General features: G+C 34.8%; 1 protein-coding gene across 2 annotated transcripts; it reads left to right on the top strand.

Annotated features, from left to right (window-relative positions):
- Positions 1-4,015: 4,015 nt before the first annotated feature.
- LOC145562790 (U-box domain-containing protein 32-like) lies at positions 4,016-10,567 on the top strand. 2 transcript variants are annotated; one of them, XM_081623187.1, is made up of 9 exons: positions 4,016-4,572; positions 6,106-6,227; positions 6,354-6,475; positions 6,579-6,683; positions 6,829-7,648; positions 7,851-8,000; positions 8,185-8,712; positions 8,940-9,674; positions 9,947-10,567. In XM_081623187.1, the coding sequence occupies exons 1-9, from the start codon at positions 4,383-4,385 to the stop codon at positions 10,136-10,138; spliced, it is 2,964 nt and encodes a 987-aa protein (XP_081479313.1). In that variant the 5' UTR covers positions 4,016-4,382; the 3' UTR covers positions 10,139-10,567. The 2 variants fall into 2 exon arrangements, with proteins under 2 accessions (XP_081479313.1, XP_081479314.1); XM_081623188.1 differs by lacking the exon at positions 4,016-4,572 and having other exon boundaries at positions 6,364-6,475.
- Positions 10,568-12,021: the final 1,454 nt, after the last annotated feature.

Here is a 12,021-nt window from a genome sequence, read left to right as displayed (position 1 = left end):
TATCCGCAGTGCTATATGACGATAACAATAATTAATGTTGAACCAATCAATATATTTGTAATAAACCAATTTATACATAGTTTGGTGCCACTATATATATAATGAAATAATTATAAAACTTTAGCAAAGTACTCCGTACTAGTGTACTACATTGCTAAATCAGGCATAGGAAAGAAAAGTAACTGATCGAATAACTAATTGCTAATTCGAAGAAGAAAACAAACAAAAGAATGTTTTGTGTATTTAGTTAACTTGATGTTTAACGAAAAAAAGAAGTTACTAACAACCTTGGTAAGTACGAGTAGCTTAAAACTCTAAAAATGCATATCGAACTACTATCAACATCATCATATAGAGAGTGCTTCTATAATGAACTACTCCATACTATACATTCTAGTTGCATGTGCATCAATGCAATTGTACTTGAAACACATTTACACATAGAAAAAAAATAATTAATAGGGTATTGGCCTAGTGTGTGCATGAGAATGAAGAAGGCTTGTGTACAATAGCTAACAGAACACAGGTTCAAATCTCTGCCCTGATTTATAATTTTTATTATTATAGTGGTTCATTCAGAAAAATAATGAAAAATCTGGTTATACTTTCAAATTTTGGTCTAATAAAGTTGATAAAAACTCTAAAAAATTTGGTGAGACAAAAATCGTTTATGTGAAAGTAACATAGTAATCATTAAAATTTATGCTATGAGACAAACTAATTTAACTAAACGTATAAAATAGTACTAAGCAATTCTAGTGGGATGGAGAAATTCTAAAATATACATGGTAAGCAAAGTATGTAGAAAATATAAAGATTCTCTTACTAAATTGGTAGAAACCTAATGTTAGCATGCTTAGATCAGAATCAATCCTTATCCAGAGGCCTAAATAAAAAGTAATAATAAAGCTTACATAATATTATAGTGCGAATCATATCGTCTTGTGAGCTGTGACAATTTACCTTATCAATAATAAACGTAAATTTCATTAAGAAATTAGGCACATCATAGAATAATATAATTCCGTGTGAATATTATTGTTTTTATATTCTAAACACCATACATCAATCTTTTCTGATAGATTGTAAAGGATAATGGTATACATCCTTCACAAATATTGTCACCTAAATTGTCTCAAATACTCTATGTTGTACCTAATTTGTACATTTTATGCTCCTGTATATTCCATCCAAAAAAATTAACAGAGTTACTCTGTATATGTTTGTACACTATTACATTAATACACTCTATATTTCTTGTGATTCTCATTCTCAGATGTACATTAATTTTTAAACATTAATATATTTGGTTTCTATTAAAAATTAAAAAATAAAAAAATTATGACACATGCTTAGAAAATTTGTATGTAACTTGCAAGATCATATAGGATAATATTCTCAACATATATACGTTATATGAAAAACCGGTGAAAATTAGCTTGATCAATGAAAGGTACTCCTCTAAATTTCAAACACCATCAAAGGGTTATTGCAAATTTTCCAATGTTAATGGGAATTCAGTAATCAATGCATCACAATGTCACTGCCCACTTGCATACTCAATCCAATCACCCTCAAATAGTCAAAATCCTCCATACTTCTTTTAATTCCTTGTGATTACATGTATGTATTTGATAGTTAAGGTGTCTTTTTTTTATTTTTTTATTTTTTTATTTTTTATTATTAGACCTTGTAATTTACAATTATATACATTTATTTTTATGTTTATAGCATCAGATGATTGGTTTAGAGGGTTGATTAACCATCCTTTCTATAGACATAGACGTTCTTTGAGTATGTTCATTACACTCATCAAGGAGATTAGGAGAAATTGGCTTTTTATTTTGAAAATAAACGAACTTCCATGTTGAATAGTGGGCCCACCCTGGCGGCCCAAAGTATTTGGACCGTTTACAAGGTTACCATTGGGCCCACAGGAGAATTTGATTCAAACTAGTAGCTCATTGAGTCACTATTGGTAGAAAAAGCAAGTGCATGCCTTAAACATCACGTAAGTAAGTTGCAATAAATTTCCTTAGGTACGTAAATCTAAAACTCATGTTTAACGCAAATGAAGGTCAAATAACATATTCCTACTTTCCTATCTACCATTGGACTTTAGAATTTGTAGTCATGATCTTGACATGACTTTCATCTTCTACCATGAATGACAATGTGTGACATTTAGGAAGCGGGCTGGGGGCTATTGGGGGCACGAGTGCAAGACATTGATTGTACTACACAATGTTGATTTGGCCGTGTCTAGGCTAATTGTTGAGGTCGGCATCAGGACCCATGATTTATGACATGTACGACAACATTTTTTAACATAAAACTCATCACTGGTACAACGAGACCCAATATGTGACCTATGTACTTGTGTTGTATGTGGCTTGTGCCAAGGTTGATCCTTAAACCTAACATCATGGTACAATACTACAATACCAATGGGCCATTTATGCCCATAAAAGAAGCATTTTTTACAAATTATTTAAAGGTATGACCTTATTCTCAGATAATTTTGTACATTAACCCTGTAATTTGTTTAGAGTCATAGAAGGAAGCTGAAATTTTTGTAGCTCTCTAAATTTTTGTTTACCGCTGAAAATAGCTACAATTTATACTTCTTTTTTTTCTTCGCTGTATCACTTTATAAATTGTGGACGGGTAGACAATTTTTAAAAGTGAGATAGATAGAGAGAATAAAGAAAATGAACTCATGTAATAGGAGATAGATAGAGAAAATTAATAAACTAAAAAAAAGCGATGTAACTAATTTAAAACTTGTATTTAAAAAAAGTGATGCAACTAAAAAAACACACGAGGAAATAAAATGATGCGAAGAAGGTACTATCATTTAGGTCAGGAAGCATCTACGCAATCTAAGGCCCATAGAAGTTTATCATTTAGCAAATAAGCAACTGGACCCAGTCCACATAGAAAGAAAGCCCAATAATTCTAGCTTATATTACGTGGTCCAGTGGCCTAATAACCAACACTTTCTCAACAACATAAGAAAAGGAAATGCAAGTACAAAAAATGAGAGAATGTTGTAGCAAAAGCCTCATTTTCAACATCTTGGAATAAATTACGGAGTAATAGAGTATTTTAGGATACAAGTATTAGTCATAATCGAGTGTTTTATTACTCCGTACCAATAATATGTCTTTATTTTAGGGCATGTTCCGATTTACTGAAATAGCTAAAGTGAACTGAAATAATTGGATCTGAGCTGAATTAAACTGAATTGAATAGAGCTGAAATGAATTGTTTATGAAAAAAGAAAATTAGAAACTGAACTAGACTGAAATTAAACTGAACAGAACAAACCCTTAGTCTCTAAATTTACGTGGCATTAACATTACAAGTTAAAAATCAAAACAAAAACAGTAAGAAATCTACCTTTCATACACCACTAATATATAAGAAAATTATGAATATGGTAAATATACCTATAAAATACTCATTATATGTTTTTTTTTTTAAAAAAAAAATGGAGTATAGACTAAACAATTTTCCTATCCATCTCAAATAAAATTTTATCTAAAAAGTTTTAATTTTCTAGGGCCACTTTTTTCTTCTTATAAACTAAAGGATTAACCCTTATCGCATAGCTCCTATTGGTTTAGCAAACATATAGGATGAAAAATATACCATTACATGTATAATAGATGATAGGTGGTAAATTTTTTGGGGGAAAATATTCAATGTATAGGATGGTATAAAGTACCACTACATGGATAATACTAGTAGTACATAAAAATTACTATTCAGACCACTACATGCATAATGATACATAATGATACATTATAATGTACCATTATAAAGTCAACTTTTTCCAAAAGCTTGTCAAATTTACAATTTTGCTCTCCACAAAACATATAGGAGCTATGGGCCGAGATGCACTAAAGAGAAGAGATAAATAAAATAATAATAATAAAAAAAAAAATAAAAAAGAGAGAAAGAATAATATGCTATCCTTCTGCTACAAGTCTACAAGCATTGCCAAAGAAAAGCTCTTGTAAAACTGCCACTTGGAATTTGAAAACTCTGTCATGTCAGAGACCACCATTGCAGTAAAAATTTTTCTTCTCATCTTTCCTCCTTTTCTCAACCAATAAATTCAATCTCTTTCAAAAGCAACCATAATTCTCACTATAAACAAACTCACAATCAATAGCAAAAAAACTCATCTTGAAAAAGAAAAAGTTTCCCCTTTTCTCATCAGATTCCACAAATCTAATGTAAAATTTTCAACAAATCTTCAATTTCAGCGAAAACCCATTAAATTTTCAATCTTATTATTTTGTACAAAAATTGAAGAAAATTTCTGGGTTAAGTTGAACTGATTGAATCAGGAACTGGGTAATTCTCAATTTACAATGGGAAGTAAAAATGAGAGAGAAAATAATGAGCAAATGGTAAATTATTATGCTGAAAATACTATATTTGTTGCTGTGGGAAAGAATTTCAAGGAGAGTGAATCTGTGTTGACATGGGCAGTAAAGAAATTTGGTGGGAAGAAGAGAATTTGCATACTTCATGTTCATCAACCTCACTTGCTCACTTTTTGTAAGTTCTTCATCTTCTTTCTCTCTCCTCAATCTCACTAATTTTTGATTGAGAATTTTGGAATTGTGGATTTCTTATGATATTTGGAGGTTGAATTTGGTACGTTTTGGTGTTGATCTAAGAAATAGGGATTTCTTTTTATGTTAAGCGTGATTGACTCCATTATATTGTTAGACCCTTGTTTACTTCCCGATCAAATGGAACAGTGATTCAATTTTACGACTCGTTTGGTAGGTGGTAATAAATTGCGGGAGGACTGATTGGAGGTGATAATGGATTAGTGAAATTTGTAGTTTTGGGTTGCAATTGATTTCCGACTCTTTGGGGCATTCAGTCCGAATTATTAAGTATTTAATGGGTTATTATAAAGTATTTTTTATTAAAATAAGAAGGGGTTAATTTTCCTATTGGAATGAAGCCAAAAGAGTAGTTAATCTTTGGGTTTGGAACTTTGGATTATACTAATGGAATATTTCAAGGGGCTCTTTGAAACTGTTTGTACTTCATTTTTATGGTGAGGGAGCAGATGGCCGTGTTTGGAATTCGGACCGAAGGATAAGTGGAAATAGCTTCATTTGGCATCACATTTTTTCACACGGGTGAAATTGCTCACGTCGTAGTCTCCCTTACCCAGCCCGTGCTACCCTGGTAGTCAGAGGAGCCTGTTTAGATGTATTGAGGTAATGTTGAGGCTTGTGAGCAAGTTAGGATTGACCTACTTAATGGTGAAAAATGATATGTTGTGTTTTAGCTTATTGTCGTCTTAGTAGCTAGAATTATCGTAGTAATGAATTTGACAGCCAATTGCTGAAGTAGTAGATCCTTCATTGCAGTTGCACTTGAATATAGTATGGCATGGTTGCATATACACTGGCTTTATTAGGAATAATTTCTCTGTTTTACAATATTAGGGATAAGCCTGATTGTCGTACAGTGGATATATAATGGCACTTCGGCACTTCAAGTTGAACCAAAAACACGGAAAACTTCCTTAAGCATAGTCCAACCTTTAGACCCCTTCTATATTGGAGTTTTAAAATCAAATCCACCATACATCACTGTCCTTTAAGTGTGAACTATGAGATTTATTTTCAACTTGAACACCTTAATGGTTGAAGAGAGGTGGACGCAGCCATGAGCCCCATGAGGCCATGACTAATTGAATTCATTGACCTTATGACCTATTCAATTCAGGAACTAGTTTTTGGGTGTCTACAATGGCGTTTCTGATACTTTATTATTATTCTCTATCTCTTATATGATGGACTTAGGGATCCTTTGCTGCGGCATTTTGAGTGTATAACTAGGCCAATGCCAAACTGTCAAGTTTCCTGTGATGGATCTGCTTATAGTGAAATAAAATTCCCTCGCCCATTAATGCCACTATCAGCTCACAACCAAATATCTTGGCAGTTCTGATTATTGGATTGCTTATTTGCTGCATTTGAGCAACTTTTTATCGCTTGATAATTATCATTGTGAGCCATTACTAATAGAAGTATTCCTGTATTTCTACTGTTTAAAATACTTCAGTAGATGGGAAGTTATCAATCAGCAAATTCAAACAAAGAGCAGTCAAGGCACTCCATGAATCACATATGCAGAAACTCCATAAACTCGTCAGTCAATATGTTTCTTTTGTTTCTCAAATGGGGGTAATGCCCACTTTCTTTATTCAGCTGTACTTTACACTGTTTATTGCATTTTTATTTTTTTGAAAATGTTTTTGTTGGTTTGTCCATCTATATAAGGCAGTTGACTGTATTGACTCGTGTCCCTAGGTGCGTGCAGATAGGATGTGGATAGAAATGGAGACTGTTGAGGATGGAATAGTCAAGATGATTGCTCAGCATGGTATCAAATGGCTAGTGATGGGAGCAGCGGCAGACAAAAATTACACAAAGTATGTGGAGCTTTTTGAGTTTGTATGGTTTGGTTTGTTAAGATATCATATTAGCTGGAGGATATTAAATAGAACTAAATATTTTAACTAAACGAATATGCAGGGAAATGGCTGACCTGAAGTCCAAAAAGGCAAAATATGTCTATGAACAAGCCCTAGTTTCCTGTCACATTTGGTTTATTTGTAGGGGAAAGCTTATCTGTACAAGGTTCCTTCTTTTCCCTCTTGTTTTATATATTCCTTCCGTAAGCAGATGTCATTGCAAATTTGTTACCTTTCCTCTTCTTTATTGCATATTCCAGTCCTATCTACTCTTGGTGTTCTGAATAACTTTAAAAAGCTTATATAAACAGGGAGGGTATTAAAAACTATCCTGGGATGGATATGTCAGAAGCTGCTGAATTGCAAGATTCTAATATGGCCACCAAAGAAACTGAAAAAATAAGATTAGGTGGTCCTGGTGCAGAATATCCCCCAATTTCACAACCTCTAGATTTGAGTGGTGTGGCTGAAGAAGTAGAACATCTGAGAGTAGACCGTCTCGTAGGTGGACTATCATTGGATTCAGATGTTTCATCTGAGGGGTCTGTGTCAGAATCTCTAGAATCAGACGTGGTGACTGAAGAAGTAGCATGTGTCAGAGTAAACAAACTCCCTGCCAGTACACAAGATTCTAATATGGCCACCAAAGAATCAGAGAAGATAAGATTAGGCTGTCCTGGTGCAGAATACCCCCCAATTTCACAACCATTAGATTTTAGTGGCGTGATTCTTCCGAGAGTAGAAGATCGTCTCGTAGGTGGACTATCATTGGATTCAGATATTTCATCTGAAGAATCCGAGTCAGAATATGTAGAATCAGATGCAATGACTGAAGAAGAAGTAGAACGTGTTGGCGTAAAAGAATCAGGGCCTGTGAGAATGGATTGTATGGCTGATGACCATGGATCACCCCCGTGGCTGACATTTCGGGAACGTGGCTCCATCCTCCGGGCCTGTTCTGTTGATTTCAGCTCTGAAATGAAGAAGGATACGATGTTAAAATCTCCAAACAATTGTAGGACTTCAAATGATTGCATAGACAAAGAGAAAGAGGACCGTGGATATGATAGCAAGTTGCAGTTGTTCAAATTCCGTTCTTCATTCAAATCATTGTCGTCTGAAGGCAAAATGGTAGGCCTCATGAAATCTCTAGCAATTGCATGTTAATCTTATAGCTCTGAGTTGCTGAAATATGACATGCTAAAAGACAGTTGGCTATTTTTGAAGAAACGAACAGGACTATGATGTTCTGAGTCCTTTTGTCCTTTGGGACACTGACTGATAGGAAAACTTCTCTTTGAAAGCTCACTGTGGTTGATAAATGTTTGCACAGGCAGGAAAAGCTAAACTGCAAACACCAAGAGAAACTCATGGTAGACTGGAACAAGCCATTTCTGATGCTGAAAACTTGAAACAGTTAGCGTTTGAGGAATCAGTCAAGCGATGGAAAGCTGAGGATGAAGCCGTTGATGCTAAGAGAAAGGTATCTTGCGCTATAATATACTATCATCTTCTTTTTTTCTCTAACTTTTTTATTGTCCTACTATAAAGCAGGAAGATATGAGTGCAGTGGAAGGCAACGATCTGATTATTGGGTAGACCCCGACCCTAGTCAATTAAATTTACTGTGATCAGACTGATCACTCTAAATTTTTTTGTTGTTGCAGGCTGATGCTGCAAAAAGTAAATATTTTGAGATGGTGAAACAAAGAAAAGCAATGGAGGAAGCTTTGTTAAAAAGGAACCTAGATTGTGGAAGAATCAAAGATGAGTATGAGAAGTGTAAGAAAGAACTTCCGAAGGTCCAAGATCAATATTTTGGCCTAAAAAGCCAGATCACAGAATCTGAAACTGCAGCTAAGGAGCTGGAGGAGAAAATAATTTCAGCTGTTGAGCTCTTGATATCTTTCAAAAATCAGAGGGACCAGTTACAGCTGGAGCGTGATAAGGCCGTCCTAGAACTGAAGAATCTGGAGAATTTGAAGCAACAGAGAACTGCAGCATTCTCCGGCCTACAATTTTCAAAATTCTCCTTGGTGGAGATTGGTGAAGCAACTTGCAGTTTTGACCCTTGTAGAAGAATTGGAGATGGGAGATGTGGAAGCATTTATAGAGGGATCCTTCGACATGTAGATGTTGCTATAAGGATGCTGCCAAATGATGGGTTCTTGAGCCAACAGATGTTTGAACATTGGGTAAAATCGTATATGTACCTTAAGTTTGTACAATCGTTTCTTCTTTTTATATAATCAATCTGAACCTCACATATTAGGTATGTTACTCGGACTCTTTATTTCGCCTCAAGTATCCATGTTGGATTTTGGAGACTTGACACATCACTTTTCAAAATAATAGCCAAGTCCGAGTAACATATCTTTTAATAAGGAGCAGACATTTATTACTTATGGGTTGGGAATTGCAGGTTGAAATTCTTAGCAGAATACGGCATCCAAACATAGTGACGCTTATGGGGATTTGTCCAGAAGCACGTACTATAATATATGAGTACCTTAAAAGAGGTAGTTTGGAAGACCAACTAGCATGCAGTGGGAAAACTCCACCTCTGCAATGGCAAACTCGAGTTCGCATTGCAATAGAACTGTGCTCTGCCCTGATCTTCCTTCATACAAATAACCCTCCAATTATACATGGGAATTTAAAGCCCACTAAGGTCCTTCTTGATGCCAATTTTAAGAGCAAACTTGGTGACTTGGGCATCTTCTTTTTGATCCCACAAAATGAGATTCCTATCAAAAGCCAACACTGTACCTCTGTGTATATTGACCCAGAGTTTCTTGAGACTGGAGTAGTTACTCGAGAATCAGATATATATTCATTTGGGATGATACTTTTACGACTTTTAACTGGTAGATCTTCTTCAGGAATTGTGAAGGATGTCAAATGTGCCTTGCAGAAAGATAAGCTTGAGTTTGTATTGGATTTTTCAGCTGGAGACTGGCCGATTAATCAAGCAAGAACACTGGCTCGAATGGCACTACAGTGCTGTGACAGAAAACCATCAAAACGACCTGACCTAGCTTCGGATGTCTGGAGTGTTCTTGAGCCATTGAAAAATTCATGTGACACTCGAGCATCATGCTTGCAGAAGAAGGAAAACCGCCGGCCCCCCTCTCACTTCCTGTGTCCAATTTATCAGGTATATTAAGTTATTAAAATGCCATATTTGCAACTTTTTCCACCAGTATATAATTATATATGAATATCCATATTAGAGTAAACAATTATCTTATACCTACTCGAATAAGTTTAGCTCACAATTATGTTGTGCTGGAATATAAAACTGATGAGTAATGCATATTTCTGCATTGCAGGATAAGATGGAATAAAAGTAGTTAAGTTGCCTGATAAAATGAATTTAGGGGCACAATTTAAGCTCTTAACTATTTGCTTTTGTAACTTAATCTGCAGGATGTTATGATGGATCCGTGTACAGCAGAAGATGGCTACACCTACGAAGGAGAAGCAATAAGAGGATGGTTGGACAGCGGCCATAGCCGCCATACAACTTCACCCATGACAAACCTGAAACTTTCAACCTGTGATCTGATCCCCAATCACGCTCTTCAGTATGCGATCCAAGAATGGCTGCAGGGCTCATAATTGTACATTCTACACATCTCTAGCCTTAAGGTTGCACATAATATGGCTACAGGGTATACTTCTGTAATTCTTTTATCTGTCATACTTGGTCTAGTTATGCATACATACTGTTGGAACCCAAGAATGACCAAATGCATACTGTTGGTAGATATCTAATGTTAGTAATTATATTATACTGGAGTATCTAAATTTACATAATATAATTACTATCATTAAGATATACTCCAACTTATAGGCGATTTTAGCGATAGTTACACTGATAGTTAGATGCTCTGCAGTACAGTGAAGCTCTACTTAAGCTCTATCTTAAGACAAGACAGGGTTAATCTTGCTCTTATAAGAGATTAGGGGATAACTAACATTTACTCGTGTTCCCTTCATGTGATCAAGAGTTTTTATCTTCTTTTTAATCTAATAATTTTCTAATAATCCATGACACAATAAGGTTTATTGATATGATTTATTATTGTAGGCATTTATTACCTGCCTCCTATCTAATTATCAGAGACTTGTCTCCGTGTGCAAAAAATGTTTTGGTTGGCACATTGCTCATTTTAGTCATACCAATGTCTTAAAGAACAGGAGAAAGCGAGTAGCTAACTAGCTAGCCTGCGATCTAGTGCACGCCCATTTGCCCATCAAGTCTCAACTCACTTAAGAGAGAGGGGTGGAGACGTGAAGTGGGTGTATGTAACCTTAGATAATAATATGCGTTATGAAAAAAGCGCTAATTGTGGGGGAGGAACTCATCTTAGCAAATTTGGTTGATAAAGGACTCTTTGCTCCACATTGATGAAAGTAGATGGGACTCATTTGATTGGGCTGGCAGGTCCCCGTTTTGTTCCATGGGTATGTTGTATGATGAGAGTTGCCTATCTTTCATTCTTTCCCTCAGCTTTTCACCATTATTATTTGGTCTAAAGTTCAATCAATAATGAAATCTATTAGCTCAAAAGATAAAGGAAATTTGTGTTTAGGTGATATTTGAAAAGAAGTTGGTCCGCACGTTTCTAGGGGTGTAAATGAGCCGATACGTTAGTGAACTACTCGCGAACAAGCACGGTCAAAACTCGTTTGTTAAGCTAACAAACAAGCTTGAACAAAAATTTTAAGCTCGTCAAATAGGTGAACAAAGCTCGAACAGCATCATGTTCGACTCGGTAAGGTTCATGAACAACTCGTTTAAGTCAATTTATAAGTTTTTTCACGCCCAATTAAAATTCGAAAAATTTATATCTCTTTTATTCATACATATTTGTAAAAAGTACTAATTATTTCATCATGTAAAAGCATGAAAACTCCGTCATTATCTTTTTCTATAGAAAGAATATAAAGATCTTATGTAAAATTATTAAATGGATGTATTAAAATTTGAAAGAAACCATTTTTTAATGATAAACTAAGGCTCGTTTATTTAATCAAGCCCGATTTAGATCCGTTCAAGCTCGAGCTTAAACTCGAAATGCAAACGAGTACGTTCGTGAACAAAGCTCGAACAAGCCAAATTCTTAACAAGCCTAGCTCGAACAAGATTTTTAAAAGCTCGTTCAAGCTCGAGATAGTTCGAACATGAATGTTCCTTATCAAGCTTAGCTCGAACAGACTAAAACTCGGCTTGGCCCGAATCGTTTGCAGCCCTACACGTTTCAAAACAATCGTACTCTGTAAAATTATTTTTCAAGGTTAAAAATTACATAGTTGACTATTAATTTTCACCTATATATAAGAAAACTATAATCACATGAGATCTTGTTTATAATAACATAAATCAACAATAATATAGTAAATGACAAAGTAAATGCAAGTGGTGAATTCTCATTGGTTAACCCTAGGTAACTAAATTATTAGTGAGAAAAAAATGGAAAGTTAATCACCTAAAGTAG

Source organism: Chenopodium album, chromosome 10 (genome assembly GCF_948465745.1).
Source record: "Chenopodium album chromosome 10, dcCheAlbu1.1, whole genome shotgun sequence".
NCBI lineage: Eukaryota > Viridiplantae > Streptophyta > Magnoliopsida > Caryophyllales > Amaranthaceae > Chenopodium > Chenopodium album.
Note: the sequence above shows the minus strand (reverse complement) of the source record. Positions and strands in the feature narration are given on the sequence as shown.